At 36.5% G+C, this 16,779-nt stretch overlaps 2 protein-coding genes across 2 annotated transcripts; both read right to left on the bottom strand.

Moving 5' to 3' along the window:
- Positions 1 to 859: 859 nt before the first annotated feature.
- Positions 860 to 8,083, bottom strand: LOC125671792 (ras-related protein Rab-1-like). The gene is made up of 4 exons (XM_048907704.2): positions 7,580 to 8,083; positions 5,154 to 5,316; positions 4,904 to 5,023; positions 860 to 1,349 (listed from the first exon to the last, which is right to left on the bottom strand). The coding sequence occupies exons 1-4, from the start codon at positions 7,730 to 7,732 to the stop codon at positions 1,207 to 1,209; spliced, it is 579 nt and encodes a 192-aa protein (XP_048763661.1). The 5' UTR covers positions 7,733 to 8,083; the 3' UTR covers positions 860 to 1,206.
- A 1,764-nt stretch (positions 8,084 to 9,847) lies between these two features.
- On the bottom strand, positions 9,848 to 14,902 carry LOC125671803 (NADH dehydrogenase [ubiquinone] 1 alpha subcomplex subunit 7-like). The gene is made up of 4 exons (XM_048907715.2): positions 14,663 to 14,902; positions 13,390 to 13,445; positions 10,978 to 11,136; positions 9,848 to 9,966 (listed from the first exon to the last, which is right to left on the bottom strand). Exons 1-4 carry the CDS (start codon positions 14,717 to 14,719, stop codon positions 9,891 to 9,893), a joined length of 348 nt encoding a protein of 115 aa, XP_048763672.2. The 5' UTR covers positions 14,720 to 14,902; the 3' UTR covers positions 9,848 to 9,890.
- Between the last annotated feature and the right edge of the window lie 1,877 nt (positions 14,903 to 16,779).

Below are 16,779 nucleotides of genomic sequence, written 5' to 3'. Positions count from 1 at the left end.
TTGGCACAAAGCATCCTTGGGTGAAGGGGATTCAAGTTTGTTCAAAGGAAGGGACACGCCCTTCTCCAAGGGGAGATAATAGCAAAACAGTGAATCTATTTTAACAATAATAAAATTTGAAAATTGTCAGCTCAAGTCGTGTCCATGCCCCTTTAAAGCCATATCTCTATATATGCAGTTTGTGGTTTTTGGTCACAAATTTGGTGCCACAACTCCAGATATGCATTTAGATAGAGCAAGTGAGCAACACACACATGGGGGAAGGGAATCGCTAAATATATGTGTTTGTGTGTGGTTTGAGAGACAGTGCCCCTGGTTGGATACATTTGGTACTGTCCATACATTATAAATTTTTGTACATATGTAATTCTTGTACATGTAATTAGATTAATGAATTCTTTATTCAGGCCCTTGTTCTTGGAATGACTGGCAATCGGAGAAACTCTCAGTTGGCACTTCTGTCTCCAGTTCTTATTTACAATGATGATGATAATGAGGATGATGATGAACAGTGTGTTTTTATGTGTTGAGACAATGATGCGCATAAAACACACCTGGAGCGAGTGGTGTCATCAGAAAAAGTGCGAATATCATCAAGGACACTCGATACTTGAACAACAGATTTAGTTCTTTCCTTTTCACCAACAGCAACAACACTAAAAACAACAACAGCAGCAACAGTGACAACAACAGAAGGCATGATTATCTGACAGGGAGACCGCAAACGTAGATCTTTCAGTCTCAGTTCCGGTTCACCGCTGTTTGTTGATCATGTCAGAGTTAAATCTATTGTTCTTCTTTTAAACAGAGGGTAACCTGTATTGTCTTGCATTTCAAGAATAAAAGCAAAAAAAAAAAGTTTTTGTGTCCATGTTTTAATAATCATAATAATGGTACAGTAACATACAAGGGGCAGATGTTGGCTCTTGACAATATTTGGAAATTATATGAGTGGCAGATCCATGATTTCCTTAAGGGGAGGGGGGCACATGTAAAAGTCAAGCATTTGCCATTAGTCAAAATTCTCTGCCATTTTGAGTGCCAAATCTGGAGTTTTACATTAAATTTTGTGGCAAGCTCTCCCTCTAAATCTGCCACTAGTATGTTGCATTTAAGGGTCAGATGTAGATCATTGTGGCAATATTTACAAGTTTTTTTCCCGGATTTTCAAAATGTTTATGGCCTTCAGACCTGTTAGTGAGATGGTCATTGACAACAACCACTCCTGGAAGGTTGGAATTTGGTGATTTCAATAGATTCATTATAATGAGATTCGACTATTAATGGAGTATTGAAAACGTCCATCAATCGTTCTCCAATTCTTTGAAAACTTTCATCAACTCCAGCACCTATAAAGAAAGAAAAACAAAAAAAAACAGATATGACTTTTGTTGAATTGTGTAGGTTTAAGAAAGTATTTTATAGCTATTTCAGAATCTTGCAATGTCGCTTGGAGCTTTAGATGAATTGTGAAATTTTTCACTCCATCATGTGATGACTTCAGAAGATTGGTATGCTTCATGGAATCGCATGAAGTTGTATAGCTGCAAAGGTTTACCCATAAGGGCCCCCAAACTCTATGATACCATAAATATCTATATTTATGATATCATATCTGCAGAACTTGTTATATAAATACATTGTATACCATGTATAGATCAATACACAACATGCTTTCTTTGATGCATAAATTGCAATCAAAATTTTCAGCCAATCAATCGCCGTAATTAATAGTACTTCGCAAACGTATTGGAAATGGGGTGTTGCTAAAACGTAGACCGGGGGAGGGAGCTCTGTATTGTTACACTGCAGATCACGATTTGGTGATATCACAGTGGGTGGGAGTGCGCAGATCTCAATCGGGTGTCAGGGTAGCGCTCTCGCTTCTCATCGCTGCGACCCGAGTTCGATCACCGTGATCGGTAGTAGTTGTATGTGAGAGGGTATGGCGATCGCCCACTTGGACACGTGGGTTTCATTCGGGTTTCCTCCCACATAAATGACCCCCTTGGGTAAACATCCTTGTATCAAAGGACCCTATTGGAAATAAGCTTTCATGGGTTATCCTAATCTCGGCCGAGATTCGGCTTGACTGAATATTTGGACTGACACCTTCACCGAATCTCGGAGCAGTCCTTCATAATTCATGTCTCTGGAAATTTACTTTCAGCTTCGTCCGATTCTAGCAATTTAATATGCACTTGGGTGACACTACTGTTCGCTTCAAATAAGTGGTTTGACTATTAAACTAACTTTCTGTTACTATTAACTTTGCATTGCTTACCGTCTAGGTATAAAAATCCTAAAATGGAAAGAGTCACTAAATTTTCCATTTAAATGATGACTTCCATGGCACATTATCTTATTTCCAGAAATTGAAGAGTTCTTATAGTCTGTATTATCTAGATACTGATGCCGTGTATCTCCACATACCGTCTTGTGTATCGCTAATTTAAAAAAACAAACTATTGGAACTCTTCAATCTCGGGAGTTAAAATATTGCGCCATGAAACTCATCATTTGAACGGAAAATTTAGTAATAGTATATTTTATGGAATTTACATACTTAGACGGTAAGTAATGCAGCATTAATAGTGATACAGATTTTGTTTAATAGTCAAGTAACTTATCTGAAGCGAACAGCAGTGTCACCCAAGTGCACATTAATTGCTATCTATAACTGGCCGAAGCTGAAAGTAAATTTCCAGACATGTATTATGAAGGATTGCTCCGAGATTCGGTGAAGGCGTCAGTCCAAATATTCAGCCAAGCCGAATCTCAGCCGAGATTAGGGTTATCCTTGGTATTTATGTAGGTTTATATGTATGTATATTTACATTTAATCGAGTCGCAACACGGTTGAACCAGTCAACAGTGGTCCTTATATAAAGAAGGAAATTTTGTACTGATCCGTCCTGCTGGGTCTTACACTAAATCCCCTGTCTGTTGTGGCAGGCTGAACGTTCTACAATGTTTGTGAAATATCAGTCTGAATATGAATTGCCACAAATTGGTGTTTTATTTATTTTAGAATGAAAAGTCATTAAGACGCTCTATAGTAAAAAAAAAAAAAAAAAAAAAGCAAAAAAGAGCAATTAATCATAATTAAGTTCGTAAGTCAAATTCACATGAACATCAACAGTAATCCGGTGTAACGAATATTATCACCCTGAAGCATCTACAATTAGTCAAGGGATAGAACTCTAACGAATTAGTCTTGGAGTCTGAACACCTGACACAGGTGTAGGAAAGAGGTATACGCTTTTGCTGACGAAACGGCAGACTCAGAAATCGAAGGGGAAAACACCGGTTTCCAATAATAGACTGGCATGTCATTTTTAAATATAAGACCAACGTTTTTAATGTTTCGTTAACCAAGATAAATAACTGCCACAGTTTATCATTACTGACATTTATATGAGTTGTTCTTTAATCAATAAACCATGCTCTTATGTGTAATGATGAACAGTACAATATTTTCATAGGTGCATTCATATCATACAACAGCCCTTTTAAAATGGGGTTGCTTAGCTCACTGTCTTTTTCTGACATGGCTGTAGCACCTTTGATAGATTTCATCAGTTCATTTGCCTTTGGTTGATTATTCGAGTGTTTAGCTTTGTCTAAACATCATATGACAGTTGCTACGAGTTTTTATATTTACATTTGAGAAGTCAAACTGTATAACAGTTCTTTTCCTCCCTTGACCTATTTCTACTTATTACATGCTGTAAATTAATTATTTGTGCCCCTTTTCTTGTAGTATTTGTTTACCTTTTCGTCAGCCACATTACGGTTTGAAAATCCTGTGCACACAGGAACAGGTCATTGTAAACAAACGGAACTACAGTGATCTCGGAATAAATTTAATTTTCTTTAAGTCGTAACTTGCAAGTAATGATGAAAATCGTTCTCAAAAGTTGTTATGCCTTATTATAGTTTCATAATCATGTTTAACTGGAGTGTGACTTTCAGATAGCCGTTTTAATGTACCCTTACATACCTCAAATTTAATGGTTACATCGAATGGTTTTCTATAGCTTGTCTCAGCCATTGCAATGCACATATACAGCATAGTGTGACACTATCTAGTAGGGGAAGGAAGGAACTATTGGGGGTGGGTGGTGAATGGTGATCAAATGTACAATGAAAAGATGTTGAAATATGTTCGAAGAATAAATACAAGTATATACGAGCCTCAATATATAATTGAATATTTAATTTGTATTCACCTGAGGATGAATGTTAAAATCCAGAAAGTGCTATAGTGTATTTAATATCAAATTTGGCGCAGAACACCTTTAGGGGAAGGGGAACAGAAATGGTTAATTTCATTGTCACTGCACCCCTTGGGCCTGAGGGATTTGGTCAAAACCTTAAAAATCGATACCATCTTTTAAAAAATTCTTCTTTACTCAAGTACAACTAGCAAACAAACTATGTCACGATGAGCAAGGATGCCTCCATCAGCAATGTGATAGGGGTATCTACTTGTATTATATATATCTGTGTGCATGTTTATGATCGAAGAGCCTTCTACCAAAATTGGGCCCCCGGGGGATTCAATACAACCATTTTCAGGAACTCTACAGAATTCAAAACAATATGACAGAAAATAGAATTGTACTTTTCAAGCAGATATACTGTATATAAAGTAATTTATAAATATGAATTTCACCATTTGTGCCAGTCATTTTACTCGGAAATATGAAAAACGGATTATTTTGTGGTAGAAACACCGGATTTTGCTTCGTTTTCAATATACAAAAAAAAAAAAAAAAAAAAAAAAAAAAATCCGAAGGAGACCTTCCTTTGGACCACTCTGGAAAATTCCCTTTGCCCCTTCCTTTGATAAATCCGGGATCCTCCCCTGTATAGCCTTATGCTTTCGCCTTTTGCTTACCAGTTTTAGCGCTCATGAAGTAGGTGTCTTCGCATTCAAACCCCGCCGCAAAGTTGTCTATGTTTTCTACCGGTATTAGTCTTTCCAAATCGGTCTTGTTTCCAATGAGAAATTTCAATGCTGAAAACGAATACAAACTATTTGATTAAGAGTTAGTGGGAATCGGCAAGATGCATCAGCGGAAGTAGATATAAATGAGCCCACATTATTTCGATCGTCAGTCTGGATGAAAAATAGAACTTGATCTTGCCTTTTGGGGCATGGCGGGAACAATCGTCTGCCCACTGAGAGAGATAATGCAGAGAGGACGGATTGTCGCAGCTAAAAACCAAGAAGACGGCGTGTGTGTTGCGGTAATAATTTCTGGTGATAGTCTTGAATCTCTCTACCCCAGCCGTATCCCAGATGGAAAGCTGAAAATATATAACTTTCTTAACCGAGTTGCATGGATAGCGAACACATGAAGTAAGTTGCATTGATATTAACCGAGATGCATTCATATCAACCGGGTGTGCATGGATAGAGCATGACGGGTGCATTCATATTAACCGAGTTGCATTCATATTAAACGGGTTGCATTCATATTAACCGAGTTTACATGGATAGTGAATAACGGATGCAATCCTATTAACCGGGTTGCATTTCTACTAAACGGGCTGTATTTATATTAACCGAGTTTACATGGATAGAGAATGGCGGGTGCATTCATATATATTAACCGAGTTCCTTTCATATTAAACGGGTTGCATTCATATTAACCGAGTTTACATGGATAGAGAATGCCGGGAACATTCATTTGATTGGTTGTATCTTGCTTAACGTCCCTCTCGAGAATTTATCACTCATATGGAGACGTCACCAAGACTGGTGAAGGCACAGACACTTGCTTCATACATGCCACCCCCCCCCCTCCTTAATAAGGAGGGGGACACATGTATGAAGCAAGTGCCTGTGGGTGATGGGCTTCAAATCTAGGCCTGTTCTCGGTGCTTACGGCCATTGAGCAGTGAGGGTTCCCTACTGTGACACGGAACATCCGTTTTTAAGGTCATCTCCGAAGACCAGTGACCTTCACACCTGATGCCGAGCGTTTGGTGATGGAACTCTCATTACCTGTTTTAACGACTCAAGTCTGTCGCGGCCGGAATTCGAACCCCGACCTTCCGCATGCGGGGAGAACGCTCTACCTATAGACTAATCTCGGCTGAAACTCGGCTTGACTGACGCCTTCACCAAATCTCGGAGCAGTCCTTCATAATTTATGTCTGGAAATTTACTCTCAGCTTCGGACGGTTCTAGAAATTAATGTGCATTTAGGTGACACTGCTGTTCGCTTCAGATAAGTTAGCTGACTATTAAACCAACTCTGTATGACTGTTAAAGCTGCATTGCTCACCGTATAAGTATGTAAATTCCATAAGATAAACTATCACTAAATATTCTGTTCAAATGATAACTTCCATGGCGCAATATTTTATCTCTCAAAATTGAAGAGTTCCTATAGTTTGTTTTTTTAAAAGCGATATGAAAGGCGAAGATAACGAACAGTGATCAATCTCATATAGCAATACAAAATAGAGAGTTGGACAAAAACGGACCCATGGACACACCAGGGGTGGGATCAGGTGCCTAGGAGGAGTAAGCATCCCCTGGCGATCATACTTCTTTGCCTATATAAGGGATCAGACTTTGGTAACCTATATATGGGATCAGGCTTTGGAAACCTATATAAGGGATCATACTTCTTTGCTTATATAAGGGACAAGACTTTGGTAATCTATGTAAGGGACCAGACTTTGCTAACCTATATAAGGATTCGGTCTTGTTAACCTGTATAAGGGATCGGATTTTGTTAATCTACATAAGGGGTCAGATTTTGTTAACCTATATGGAATCAGATTTTGTTAACTCATATAAGGGATCATACTTGTTTACCTATTTAAGGGATCAAATGTTGTTTACCTATATATGGGATCAGACTTTGTTTACCTATACAAAAGATAAGATTTTGTTAACCTATATAAGGGATCACACTTGTTTACCTATATAAGGGATCAGACTTTCTCTCATATCTACGTATGTAAGATACATATATTCTATGAAAGAAAGGTATGAAAGATATTTCTATCTTTCATATCACGTGACGTTTATCTTTCATATCCCTTGACGTAATAATCAATACACAACTAACCTGCAACTTACCTCGATTGACGAATACTAGCGTCCGCAAAGCTCTTGTACAAAAAATGACAGATTGTAATGTCTCTGATAATCTCCAGGTGTATGTGACCGGAGACAAAAACGCATATTCCTTGAACAACTATCGCACACTTAACAACAGTCACAAATATATAAGGGATCATACTTTGTTAACCTATATAAAGGATCGGATTTTGTTAATCTACATAAAGGGTAACATTTTGTTAACTTATATGGGATCAGATTTTGTTAACCCATATAAGGGATCATTCTTATGTAAGAGATTTGTTGTATAAATCAGACAACCTCTATACACGGATGTTGTGGGGGTTAATCTTATGTAAGGGATTTGTTGTATAAATCAGACAACCTATATACACGGATGTTGTGGAGTTAATCTTATGTAAGGGATTTGTTGTATAAATCAGACAAGCTATATATATATACACGGATGTCGTGGAGGTACACGGTACTTACGGTGATGGTCTGGTTATCAATCCTCACAACTTTCGAACAGCTTTCTATCCCCACCGTGGGTTGAAGTCTTTCTCCAAAGACATTTTCCTTCAGACGTAAGAAAATAGAAGATTTGCCGACACCGGCTTCCCCCAGGAGAACCGCCTTAAACATCCTCCCTTCTGGTACAACTCCCTCAAGGCATCGTCCCCTTCATAGATATGTACATGACGTGATATTTCGGCTTTACAGAAGTCTGAAACTGAAACAGATGACCCGCCTCAAGACCTATCAGTATATTAAGCCTTTATAACAAGTTCATGTTTCCTGTAATGTAACAAAAACACTGTTATCTTCCATGTGACGTGACAGGGTATGTACATGTATTACACAATGTCACAAAGATCGAAATGAAGGTCACTGGTCGACTTTCACTGCTCGTGCTTTTATCATTTCATGGGAGTTTAATATATCAATAGTAGCCATTATCAATCCACAGTCACGTTTTCTAAAATGCATCTGTAAAATTCTATAGTCAGGGCCGTAACTGCCGATGAGGCAGACGAGGCAACTGCCTCGTCTGATTTTTTGGCAAAAAAGAAAATAAAATTATATAAATGTTATATTATAGGATATATGTTTAAAATGAAGACAAGCACCTTTGTCTTTGACACCATATTACGATTCTTTACATAGTACAAATGAAACACAAACATGATAAATTGGGATTTAAAAAGTGTCATTTTCAGTCGTAAAGTCAATCGGCGGCCCCCAATCCCCTGCCTCCCCTGATTTAGAACCCTACTTACGGCCCTGATAGTAAACAGTAGTACATTGTACCTTTATCAACGCTTATGGCAATATCTAGAGTAAGGGAGACAACTCCATATTTACAGAGTGAATATAAATTTAGGCAACAGTATATATACCGGCATATGAGATTAAAAAAAGTTATCGATTCATATCATTTAATATTCATTTTACACATAGAACACATGAACTCTTAATGTTGGGCGGGGTTTAGTGTGGTAGTATATTAATACTGTTTATTTCAGAGAATGACAATTTCAATGTTTTGAATTTTCATTGTTGACCTAAACAGTTATGGATTAAAAACAATATGTATGTTGTTTGTATTATCAGGGAAAATCCCAGCGGAAGCAAGACTTAATTTGCATAATCTATGAACACACGGAATTCAATCAGTACTTTTGAGTCTCAAATTTCATCATGGTTAATAATCAATTGCAGACTTACATTCACTGTCTTTATTTCCTCCTCGTAGATATTTCATGTTACATACAGTACATATTACAACAATACAAAAACAATCAAGTACACGGGATATCGTGTGAAAACTGCGTTCTTTTTGTGGTTTCTTTACATCTATATTGAGTCGTAGCTCTACCATAAGAGGCATAAAAAATGTACCAAAAAAATGTGAATGGGCACCCCAACACATAAGAACTAGCATGTTGAAATTGGTTATTGTATGCAGTTTGACATAAAGTGTAGACTTGTTCAGAAGACGTGGGCGCATTATAGTCCAGAGGTTGATGAGGAAACTTGATATATATGTAGAATGTTTGAACATGCAATCTATCTATAGAAACATTTTTAGGAGGGGTGTTATGTACTTGGGGAGGGTGTGTTATATACTTGATGAGGGGATGTTACATACTTGGGGAGGGTGTGTTACATAATTAGGAGGGGGGGGGGTGTTGTGTACTTGGGGAGGGTGTGTTACATACTTGGGAGGGTGTGTTATGTACTTGGGGAGGGTTTGTGATGTACTTGGGGAAGGATGTTACATACTTTGGGAGGGTATGATGTACTTGGGGAGGGTGTCACACCGTGTGTTATGCGCTTGGGGAAGGGTTGTTATGTAATTGAGAAGGGGGTGTTACATACTTGGGGAGGGGTGTTATATACTTGAGGAGGGTGCATTATATACTTGGGGAGGGGTGTTATGTACTTGGGGAGGGTGTGTTATATACTTGGGGAGGGTGTGTTATGTACATATGTACTTGGGGAGGGGGTGTTATGTACTTGGGGAGGGGGTGTTATGTACTTAGGAAGGGGTGTTAGGAGGGGTAATGTATCCCAATACACTGCATGCATTATTACATATTTTCATTTATAGGGGATTTTGAAAACTTCCCTTTTGTAACATATTCAGCTTTGGCACCATCACGGCCCCATAAGCCTGTTGGGAAATGTTCTATACTTATTTACACATTTTTTTTCTATATTGAGAACTAAATACTTTTACAAATGACAAATCATAAAATCTTTAATATAATATTTATTATACAAACAAGAAAAACATGATTTAGTACGGCAGCTGAATGGCTTCCGGCAGATAGGAGTTTCCTGGTGTGATAGCTTTGAAACTTGTTGCTTTTGGCCTTAAAAAGAAAAAACACAAACTATGATTATTGGAACTCTGATTTGAACCTAATTTACAGCAGCACATTTACCAGGGAAGATTCTGATTGGTGGAGACCTTATTTACAGCAGCACATTTACCAGGGAAGATTATGATTGGTGGAGACCTAATTTACAGTAGCACATTTACCATGAAAGATTCTGATTGGTGGATATGCTATAGCATTGTTTTAAAATTAATAGCAATGTTTTGCATACTTGATTCTGTCACACAATGCCCTTTTTTGTATACCCATCATGGCCACATGTTGTAATATGATTTTTTTGGTTTTTGATTTGGTGAATTTATTTCCTGCGTCAAGATATCCCATAAATATGCACAAAGATCGTTTATGACTTGATTGATTATATATTGTTTAACGTCCCTCTCGAGAATTTCTCATTCATATGCCGGTGAAGGGCTGCAAAATTTAGGCCTATGCTTGGTGCTTAGGCCATTAAGCAGGAAGGGATCGTTAATGTGTCACACCTACTGTGACATGGGACTTCGGTTTTCATGGTCTCATCTGAAGGACTGCCCCATTTAGTTGCCTCTTACGACAAGCAAGGGGGATACTGAGGACCTATTGTGGTCCCCACAGGAGTTTATGACTTGATGAAAACTGCTTGAAGTATGTACATTTAGTTTATGAAATATGCATTTAACTGATAGATATTAAATTCTGCAAATATCAAGAAAGGCTGACAAAACCAGATCATCTTAACAATAATGGAAGATTTCTATGTAGTGCTCTTCAGTGACCTTGTCCTTTAAACTCGAAAATAGAGAGGTGCCAAAATCTTCAGAATTATAAATGAAAAATGAGATCCTTAGTCTTATAACACACAGATCAATCAATCTTGCATATGAATGCTCAACTGTGAAGCCCATGTATGGACAGTTCCTTGGCCTTGGAGGTAATTTGGTGAAGGCCTTAAGGTTGAAAAAAAATCACCACTACCCACATGCCAAGATAAATGTTGTGTCTTACGCTGTTCCTTCTGAGGTAGCTGTGTTAGCGAGCAGCTTCCGTCCTCCTGACAGGATCTCCTCAGGTGGAGCTACCAAGCGGCGGGCGTCCCTGCCCAGATAGTAATTAGTGGACAACTTGTCATGTGGGCCGTTGGGAAGATTGGGAGCAGGCTGAGTTCTGCGGAGAGACAAAGTGGTGTTTAATTTTCTATGATTACAACAAAATGTGTCCAGTTTATACAACATCAGTTTGTGACCATCTTTGACTGGGGACAATCCACCATGAATTTTACAAATTCAGTTGTGGGCATATTGGTTTTTAAAAAGATTTTTTTTCAAAAACTAAATATGCACATAGAAAGATTGTTAGCTAGCCTTAATGACAAAGAGTAAAGAATCAAAAAGATATATACTGATATAAGTATATTGCTATAATATCACAAAAATGTCATCTACTGCAATACTTTTTATTCAGAATATCTAGGTATATAATGTGCATGAACAAGTTCATATGACACACTGATAGACTGAAAATTAACTTTAATAAGTTCATATGACACACTGATAGACTGATATTTTGTCAGTAATAACGATGTCTACATATATAAGTACATGTATTTTATTTCTTGTTCAACACACTGACCTTTCAAACTTCACATAAAAACTACATATGTTCATAAGACACAAGTTCAAGAAAAAGGGGAATTTTTGATTTGCTTGTATTAGGGGTAAAATATTTATATGCAAACATGGGATAATCTCAAATGGCCCTATATTTCCATACAATACAAACAATCTCAACAGTTGCTCATTTTTAAAACTGTTCAATAACTTCATTTAGTATATGAAGTTTCAGGTGTCAACAAGAACAAAAGAAACAAGAGGTCCGTGGGCCACAATGCTCACCCGAGTCACCTTGGCCCTGCTGTTGTTCAGCTGCTCTGATTCTTAAAAGATTTTTTTTTATCAATCTTTATTCCCAGGGAAAAAAATGACCTTGTATTTTAGCCTCAACCTAGCCCCAAATGATCACAACATAACTGAAAATGAATCTGAATAACACAGAGATGCTTCAGCACCAATATCATATGACTAACATGATCTTGTTGTTCTGGATAAGACCAATGTCACAAGGTCATAGATCATGGTATCATATGAAAGACCTTGCCATAAGAAATCTCTATATAATACAAAACATCTCAAATAGTTCAGGTCTGAGGAGATATTGAATAGGTAAGATTTATATGAAAAGTAGGCCAAACTTCAAAGTCAAGGTCACAAGGTCAAAAACCAAAGCATAACAATGTCTTGTCATAAAAAATCTATATAAAAAATATGAAAACCCTACCTAAAATAGAAAGGATTATTGGATATATATACCCAATAGGTTATGTTTACTTAAAAGTAGGTCAAACTCAAGGTCCCACAGTCAAAGGCCATGATATGAAATGAAAGGTCTTGCCATAAGAAATTCATATACAAGATATGAAAGATCTACCTTATATAGTTCAGGACATTGAATACTAGTATGTCAGATTTTATCTAAAGTAGGTCAAACTTTTAGGTCAAGGTCACAAGAACACACACTCTTGCATCACATGAAATGTCTTGCTATAAAGAATGTATAAACAAAATATGAAAGCCCTAACTTAAAAAGTTAAAGAGTTAGTGGTTCTTGAGAAGATTGTTAAAATTGTTTCATATACATGTATATCTGAATGTAAAACTTAGATCCCTTATCATGGCTTCACCCTATCCCGAGGGGGGGGGGGGGTGGGGGGGGGGATGGCATGATTTTAACATACTTGAATCTGCCACTATGTTGGGAAGCTTTCATGTAAATTTCCACTTTTCTGACCCAGTGTCTCTTGAGAAGATTTTTAAATGAACCAATCCTATTTTTGCATTTTTGTCATTACCTCCTCTTTGAAGGGGGCATGACCTTCAATCCTCAACCCCCTTCACCCAAGGATGATTTGTACCAAGTTTGACTGAAATTGGCCCAGTGGTTCTAAAGAAGATGAAAATGTGAAAAGTACTGACAGACAGACTGATGCCAGAAAAAAAGTTATCAGAATAGCTCACTTGAGGTTTCAGGTCTTGTGAGCTAAAAATGAAATTTGTTTCTGATATTTACATTCTACTTTCATTTTTGTCAGAGTTCCCAGCTGTTAAATAGACATGTATACTAGGTATATTTATGAAGATTCCTAAATGCACATCATTTACAACCACAGCACCCTCATAAGGAAATGGTTATCATTACAATTTGTATAGATATCAAAGGCGAAAACATCGGAAATGTAAACATCTGAAGATGTACACCATAGTGCCATAAATAAGTCAACTTGTACAGAACCCATTGCACATATTAAAATTGTAGATGTTCATATCAGAATGTAAGTACATGTATATTGACAAAAATATTTACCTTGCGGATACTTCATTTCCAATTTGATATCTTAAATAATTATCAGGATGTTTAATCTGAAATAAACAATATACGCCATAATATTCTCATTCATTATAAAAGTATACACCGGTAGTAAAACTATATACATGTGGAATGATAATTTTTCATTTGAAATACATTAATCAGGTCCAGTCCAAAGACTATTTCTACTTACGTAGCTACTTATAGCTACTTAGGTATTTAAACCTACTCCAGGTAGCTATTTTTACCTACTTTTTCCTTTACTTGCATTTCGTGGCCAAACGCAGGAACGGCACAATATGGCGTGTACCAAATTTCTTGATTCACTTACACTGACGATGAATACCACAAAAATAGTGGACAAAAAATTACTTTCTAACCTTTCAAATTTGCATCAATAACAGCACCTAGTTCCATTTTCTAGGAGCTTAGGATCATGCATAATTTAGCTACATGATAAAACGGCTAGAGTGTCTTACAAATCTATTAATTTTAAAGTTTACCTTCATGCATTTTTACATTAAAGGTTTTTGGGCGAATTTTCATGCATTTCCTCTACATTCTCCACCCTCGTAAAGTATTCAAATTTATACTCCGAATTTTGCTGTGCACATGCACAACATGATACATAAAACGACTGACCTGTTTAAAAGATGCGCCTTAATCATTATTTATATTTTCAAAAGTAGGTAGAAGTACCTACTTTAAGTAGGTTTAAATGCTATTTATAGCTATGTAGGTAGAAATAGTCTCTGGACTAGACCTGTTAATGGTCTGACCGTTACATTGCCCCTGTCATTGGTGCAGATATTCATTGTCATTCATCATAATAGTACTGAGACAGAGTAAATTAATTATGTACGTAAATATTGTCATTCATGTAATAGTAAATTATATGCATGTAGATATTGCCATTCAACATATAATAGTAAATCATACATGTGTGTAAAGATTACTATTCATGCAACGTACACTAATACAAATAGTATAGTATAAAATATATATTAAATATGCCTTTGTAATAGTATCTTACACATTTACATTACATCATAACATACAACTAGAAACTTTATTAAGATTTCCTCATTCAAATTCCTATGGTACTTTCAATAAATAACTGTCGACAGGTCTTAAAAATGGCAACAACTTTGGAGGAAATTCGAGACTATCCTATGTATACAAAATCAACCGTTTTCTAATATCAAATTAATACGCCTTCATAACTTATTCACAAATGTATATTTGTGATGAACAACGGGAAAATACTTACATTTAACAGACCGGCTCGTACAGATTGTAAAAATCCTATGATGTCCCTTTTTGCCATTTTCTGTTATTGAAAAACTGGGGACGGCAGAAATTATTTATCCGGAAAGTTCTGACCGATACGATTGTACGTATGCAGCATATCATAAGGCATTACAGTCCCAAGATTAACAAAAATCCATAATTTAATTTTTCGAATGGCATTTTTGAATGCAGTCCTTCAGGGATTTGCTTCCGTTTAAAAACAAGAGCCCCGCGGGCCACAACGCTAAGTGGCTGTGCACCTTTGGTGTCAATCTTATGATTTATATTTCCATTGAATTTCCCAATGTATAAATAATTTTCTGCAAATACATGTTGGAATTTCATTAATAAATTTTCAACTTCGTCAGTTTCATCTCTTGTCAATTTTGATGTTATAGGATTAAACATTCTTTTTGAAGAATTTATCGATGTGTAAATCCGGACATTTTACTCACTAACTGAATAAAAGTGCGACGCACTTTTATGTTTAAGTTTGTGAGTAAAATCTCCAGAGTTTACACATCGATAAATTCTTCAAAAAGAATGTTTGATTCTTATAATTCCAATTCATTCACTTTATTAACAATTGCAAAAATTTGAATAGTTTCCCCGCACTACGTTATTTGTTTTCTACGGAAGCCGATAGGTGCCAGGGTATAGAATTAATATTTATTTAACTGGCGGTCGCCACTTATTAACTGGCGGCCGCCATACGAATTAACCGATACGATTGTACGTATGCAGCATATCATAAGGCATTACAGTCCCAGTTATTTTATCTGGCGGCCGCCACTTAATCTATATATGGCGGCTGCCAATTGCAAAAACAATGTAATTCGTATCACTGAGTGATTATTTTGGAAAGATTTAGAATAGTACGCAAACACACAGCATCGTTTTTCAAAGTGTATACGGACAGTCGGTGTAGAATTGTCTTCTACAATTGTTGACAAGCAGAAAAGGAACCTAAAATGTCTTTTTTGTCCAAACTTCGTACTCCTAAATTGGAGGGAGGGGGCTCCGTTCATCCTTCTATTGATCAGTTCATTCATTATTACATTTTACCAGTCATTATTACTGTAGCGTGCAACCGTGGTTTCTCAATTTAGACTGAGCTACTTGGTCAAAATATTGATTAGCGATGTGGGTCCTTTCGGCTTTATTCCGAGATATTGAACTGTGATTGACAGTAAAATGATTTGAGGCAATGATCAGTTCAAATGATTAGTTATTTTACAAAGAACAATGAAATCACACACAATTATAGCAAAATTTGATCAACTCAAAATTACTCACTTCAATTACTTAATATTGCTCAATGTTTGTCTTTGCTCAATTTGACTCAGTCAGTATTAATGAGAATAATGTAGCGGAAGTAAGGGTAAATGTGAGCAATGTCTCATTCCTATGCAAAGTATTTAATAAAGTTATATTATTACTGACTTTGTATAGGAAAGACTTGTTCAGCCACGTCTATACCTTACCGTTGTTAAACTTTCTCTTTTAACCGATGTTCTTCTTGGTCCAGATATGTGTAGACTGACTTTGTTTCGCAGTATTTATACCCTACAGCTTCAAGCTGATTGGATAGTGACTGAGCATTATGATTGGCTAAAATCTAGCTATTTGATTGGTCAATGTATCGGTAACTTTCAATCCACTTCCAGATTCACAAATTTAGTTCGAATAAAGGAATATATAGGAATACATTTATCACACAGAGATAATACCAAATTCGTTTCACTACCACCAAAACAGTGGGGTGGGGGCCAATCCGCCAATTAATCTTATTCCACATGTGAAAATAATTTAGTTTGCATGTGAAAATAACAGAAATTGAACAATGTCAAAAAAAAAATTGGAGGGTTAGCCCCGTGGTTCTACGTATTTAACAGTACAATCGAAAAACAATATATATATATATATATATATATATATATATATATATATATATATATTACATACATATTACTAAGCATCGGGGAGGGATTGCACCCCTTTCATTTTGAGAGAGAGAGATAGAGAAAGGGAGAGGAGTTGAATAACTGGTGACAGCCATATAAATGATTTAAATTAAGTGGCGGCCGCCAGTTAATT

The sequence above is a fragment of the Ostrea edulis genome, chromosome 4, assembly GCF_947568905.1.
Source record: "Ostrea edulis chromosome 4, xbOstEdul1.1, whole genome shotgun sequence".
Classification (NCBI taxonomy): domain Eukaryota; kingdom Metazoa; phylum Mollusca; class Bivalvia; order Ostreida; family Ostreidae; genus Ostrea; species Ostrea edulis.
This window is presented reverse-complemented; position numbering and strand designations above follow the sequence as displayed.